The 5,837-nt window shown below is 36.5% G+C and overlaps 1 protein-coding gene across 1 annotated transcript; it reads left to right on the top strand.

The window, feature by feature from the left end:
* The first annotated feature begins 355 nt into the window (after positions 1-355).
* LOC107848967 lies at positions 356-940 on the top strand. Its single transcript, XM_016693669.1, has one exon. The coding sequence runs from the start codon at positions 356-358 to the stop codon at positions 938-940; it is 585 nt and encodes a 194-aa protein (XP_016549155.1).
* Positions 941-5,837: the final 4,897 nt, after the last annotated feature.

Here is a 5,837-nt window from a genome sequence, read left to right as displayed (position 1 = left end):
AGGGCGAGGTGTTAGGGGAGGAGATTCGAGAGATGATGGGTTGAGGGTTGGGTCGTGGAATATAGGGACCCTCTAGGGTAAGTAGATAGAGCTATTAAAGATCCTTAGGAAGAGAAGGATCCAAATTACGTGTGTTCAGGAGACCAAATGGGTAGGAACTAAGGCTAGGGACGTGGATGGGTACAAGTTATGGTACTCAGATAGTGAGAGACGTAGGAATAGGGTAGGTATCTCAGTAGATGAAAAGCTTAGGGGGCAGGTAGTTGAGGTGAATAGGGTTAGTGATAGGGTGATGACTATTAAGTTGATCATTGGAGGGCTTACAGTGCACGTCTGTAGTGCCTATGCGCCGTAGATGGGCCTAGATGAGGAGGAGAAGAGGAGATTTTGGGAGGTTTTGGATGAAGTGATTCGGGGCGTGGCTAGTCCAGAGAAGATTCTCATAGGAGAGGACTTCAACGGGCACATTGGTTCGTTGCCAATGGGGTACGATGATGTACATGGAGGCTTTGGTTTTGGGGATAGGAATAACGAGGGAGCTGTCCTTTTGGATTTTGCGAGGGCCTTTGGATTGGTGGTAGTTAATTCCAGCTTTCCGAAGAAGGAGGAATATCTGATTACTTCCTGTAGTAGGGTAGCCAAGACCCAAATTGACTTTTTGCTGCTTAGGAAGGGCGATAGAGTTTTGTGCAAGGATTGTAAGGTCATTCCGAATGAGAATCTTATGACCCAACATAGAATCCTGGTGATGGATTTGGTTTTCAAGATGGGCAAGAAGATGAGGGGTGAGGAGGGTCGTCCTAGAGTTAGGTGGGGTGACCTGATTACAGCAAGGGCTTTAGAGATAGGGGCGAAGTTGGTAGAGATAAGGGCTTGGAAGGCCCGGGCGATGTGGATAGTATATGGGAGAGGGCCACTGGGTGTACCAAGGAAACTGTGAGAGAGGTCCTAGATGTCTCGAAGGGTAGGCCTGGCCAGTACCAAGGGGATTGGTGGTGGAATAAAGAAGTAAAGAAGAAAGTGGAGATGGAGAAGGTGGCTTAGGTGAAGATGGATGAGAGTAAGGATGAAGAGAAGAAACGGATGAGCAGGAAGGAGTACAAGGTAGCTAAGAAATAGGCTAAGTTAGCAATTACGGCTGCTAAGTCAACAGCTTTTGAGAGACTGTATTTGGGATTAGAGGAGAGAGGTGAGGAAAAAATATTGTTTAGGATTGCCAAGTCTAGGGAGCGTAAGGGACATGATTTGGACCAAGTGAAGTGCATTAATGGGGAGGATGGTAGAGTTTTGGTGGAGGATGCTCTAATTCAGAAAAAATGATAGTCGTATTTCCATAAGCTTTTAAACGATGAGGGGGACCGAGGTATTATGTTAGGAGAGTTGGAGCACACTGAGGAGTCTCATAATTTTGGATATCATTGGTGTTTTAAGGTGGACGAAGTCTGTGAGGCTATTCGCAAGATGTGGAGGGGCAGGGCTACGGGGCCTGATGAGATTTCGATGGATTTTTGGAAGTTTGCTAGTAGTGCAGGGTTAAGGTGGCTAACCCATTTTTTTTAACAATATCTTCAAATCTGCTAAGATGTCTGAGGCGTGGAGATGGAACACGATGATTCCTGTCTACAAAAACAAAGGTGACATACAGAGTTGCAATAATTACCATGGTATTAAGTTGTTGAGTCACACGATGAAGATTTAGGAGAGGGTAGTGGAGCGGAGGTTGAGGAAGTTAGTTCATATTTTAGAGAATCAATTTGGTTTTATGTCTAGTCGCTCAACGATTGAGGCAATTCACCTTATGCAGAGGCTGGTTGAGCAGTATAGAGAGGGGAAGACGGATCTCCATATGGTGTTTATTGACCTGGAAAAGGCATATGACAAGGTCCCTAGGGAGGTTCTGTGGAGATTCTTGGAGGCGAGGAAGATACCAGTGGCGTACATCCATTTGATTAAGGACATGTACGAGGGGGTAAAGACTCGGGTAAGGACCGCGAGAGGAGATTCTGAGCATTTCACGGTCTTGACAAGGCTGCATCAGGGATTGACTCTTATCCCGTTCTTATTCGCCTTGGTTCTGGATGTGTTGACGAGGAATATATAAGGGGAGGTCCCTTAGTGTTTGCTTTTTGCGGATGATGTAGTTTTGATTGATAAGTCGCGCTGAGGTGTTAATGAGAAGTTGGAGGTTTGCAGACAGACCCTCGAATCTAAAGGATTCAGGTTGAGTAGGACCAAGACAGAGTACTTGGAGTACAAGTTTAGTGACTCAAGGAGAGAGGACGAAGTGATAGTGCAATTGGAGTCGCAGGTGGTTTGTAAGAGGGATAGTTTTAAGTATCTTGGGTATATGATCCAGGGGAATGGAGAGAGATGAGGATATTTCTCACCATATTGGGGAAGGTTGGATGAAATGGAGGCTCACCTCAGGACTTTTATGCGATAAGAAGGTGCCTCTCAAACTTAAAGGTAAATTCTATAAAGCTGTGGTCCAACCGACCATGTTGTATGGAGCGGAGTGTTGTCCTGTTAAGATTTCTCACGTCCAAAAGTTGAAGGTGGCAGAAATAAGAATGTTACATTGAATGTATGGTTATATGAGGGCTGACAGGGTAAGAAATAATACTATTCGGGAAAGGTGGGTGTGGCTTCGGTGGAGGATAAGATGAGGGAAGTGAGGTTAAGATGGTTTGTTTATGTAATGAGGAAAGGCACAGATGCCCCAGTTCATAGGTGCGAGAGGTTGGCCTTAGAGGGTTTCAAAAGGGGTAGGGGTAGACCGAGGAAATACTGGAGAGGCGTGATTAGAAGTGACATGGAGAAGTTGCAACTTAATGAGGACATGATCCACGATAGGAAAGTTTGGAGAAAAAGTATTAAGATAGAGGGCTAAGTAAGGTGGTCGAGCCGTAGTCGGCAGATAGGAGAGGTTAGCGTAGCTTGGGTGATAGGTCTAGGTTTGGGGGAGGGGAACCCTTGGTTTGTTAATGTACTTCATTTTTGTGGATATTATTGCTCTGTTATTTTATCATGTGCCCTCAGTCGGTTAATTTACTTCATGGTCCACTGTCTTGAGCCGGGGGTCTATCAGAAACAACCTCTCAACTTCTTCAGGGGTAGTGGTAGTGGTATGGACTGCGTACATCTTACCCTCCCCAGACCCCACTTTGTGGGAATATGCTGGGTTTTTTATTGTTGTTGTTGTGTATATATATATATATACTAGTTTAGATGTACGCGCCTCGCACGTGTATCTCACTTTATTGAATTCAAACGTTATACTAAATAAGATATTTATTTAAATAATAAAGATGAATACAATAATTAAATTTAATATCATTTGGAGAATTAATAAGATGACCATCAATCATATTTTTTCAATAAGTAAATCAGTTTCTTCTACAGTTTAACGTGTATCTCAATATTTATAGAAATATTTCCTTAATAGAGTCTTATTTTAGGAGTATTTTTCTATCATATTTTAGGAGTATTTTTTTAATTGATATGCACAAGGGTAAATATTAATTGATTCTCCTTTCATACATTTTAGGAGTCCCATATATTTTAGGAGTCTAGTTAATATAATAAAAATAATTAAAGAATAAATTAAAGAAAATAATGAAAAGACAATTTTATCTAAAAGAGAGTCTTTTAACGAAGGATAAAAAGTTCAAATCACTTTTCTAATGGTCTTCACACTTTAATATACTAGTTTACTGTACGTGTTTTGCACGTGTATCTCATGTTAATTAATAAAACTATACACACACACATATATATACACACACATACATATAGATAATGTGTAATAGTAAGTGTAATAGTAAGTGTATCAAAATTTTAATAGATATGTATCTCGTGTTAATTAATAAAACTATATATAAAAATAGTTAAATCAATTTTATGCATTATTCTCCTTTTTCTTTGTTCTTCTGTAAACAATGTAGAGATATGATACATAACTCTTCAATAAATATACATACCTATTAAAAATTTGATACACTTACTATTACACATTAAATATATGCCAAATTGAGGTCAGTTCTACCCCCCGCACCCTTTGCTCTTTGTTTTGCTAATACAACACAACTCAAAATTTCAAGGAAATTGAATAATATATATATATATGTGTGTATATATATATATATATGCCAAATCCGATAACAAAATGGTCAGTGCTTATTACGCCAAAAAAATGTACAAGATAACTTAGATTAAACTCCCGACTTCAGGTATTGTTTGTTTCAATATGCTTCAAACTGATTTTTATGTTGCCTTTGTTGTGCTCATTACATGATTATTTCATTCTTAGATATACGTAAACATAAGTTTCTTGTCTCTGCCCCACATATTTTTTCGTTCCTTAATTCTCTTAATATTAAATATAGATATTTAATTTCTTTTCATAGATTTATTTTGTCATGATTTTTTTCATATATTTTAGAAATTCATATTTAAAGAAATTATTATATACTCAATGTTCTGTATATGGTAAAATTCTAAAAATCTTACATTAATATCTGATTCATCTAAGGAAAGATTTAATAAATTAAAGTTTAGTTAAAATAAAGCCCTAAGTATTAGAGAAACAATTAAAAGTTTACTTTTTAATGAAAAATCTTTCTTTAAAGAGCAAAAAGGAAAAAAAGCCTAAAAATTTACTTGATATCAAAAAATTATTATTCAAATTTTAGAAATTCTACACATACCTAAATATTAGGAGTAAGTTTACTTCTCTAATCATCGATTCTATAAACCTCAAGTGATATTAATAACAAAATATTTCTAAACCTAATTTTTCTCCTTTATAGCATAGGATAATTGTGCTAAAAGGGTTTGACAAAGTAAATTTTAAACAAAACAAAATAAGCCACAATCAAATATAAATGATGTAAAAAAAAAAAATCTAAAGTGAGTTCTCTATCTCTTAAAAATTCATAACACCAATCTATTTTGTAGTTTTTTCACTTGTGGTAATATCAGTGGTGAAGTTGAAAATTTGAAGGAGATATGGGCTGAAAGTCTTTTTCCTCCCAAAAATATCAATTTATTTTATAATTTTCTTCACTTGTTAAAGTCTACAAAGAAGATGATTCAAAAGATGATTAAAGTCTCCACATTATACCAAAACTTGAAAAAGAATATATATTTTTTAAAAGTTTAACCATAAGTCTATCTATTCATAGAATAAATAAAATAAGAGTTAAGTGAAAAAATCAATCTTCTTACTCTCTTCATCAAGATTTATTTCTTGAAGTATATATCACTTTTATCAATGTAGAGTTCATATTCATACTCGTCTCAATTCATGTCTATATCTATATTGCAATTGAAGAACATGCACAACAACATAAACTGATACAATATAAATACAAATATATATATAATTTTAGATAACACATGAGTTTCATTAAATTAATTAAAACAACAAAATTCTTCTATTTAAACTTCAAAGCAAAAATGACCATTCATAAGGTGATAGTTGAAGAAACTTGAAGAAAAACAAAAAGGTATGTATATCAGAGTTTACTACCCTTGGTCTAACAATTGATAAACACAAAGATCCACCTACACGTCGCACCATCCTACCTTGAAAATATTTCTTCTCACCATTTGTAATTGTAAAGGTAAAATAGTAAATAAAGTATATGCCGCAGCCATCTCCATTAATCTTGAGAATCTCACTGGCCTCATATTTAGTGTCTTAAAATGAATACAAGGGAACTTTGTCAGCTTTCTAGAGAAAAAAAGAAAAAGGGCGAGTAGAAAGACAATGGAAAGTGTGACAAGAGCATACAAATTTCTCATTGTACAGCTTAAGTGCCTGTTCAGCATTATCC

This window comes from Capsicum annuum, chromosome 12 (assembly GCF_002878395.1).
Source record: "Capsicum annuum cultivar UCD-10X-F1 chromosome 12, UCD10Xv1.1, whole genome shotgun sequence".
Lineage (NCBI taxonomy): Eukaryota > Viridiplantae > Streptophyta > Magnoliopsida > Solanales > Solanaceae > Capsicum > Capsicum annuum.
This window is presented reverse-complemented; position numbering and strand designations above follow the sequence as displayed.

Coding starts and splice junctions, on each gene's coding strand:
- LOC107848967 (XM_016693669.1), top strand. CDS start 356: ATGGGCCTAGATGAGGAGGAGAAGAGGAGATTTTGGGAGGTTTTGGAT.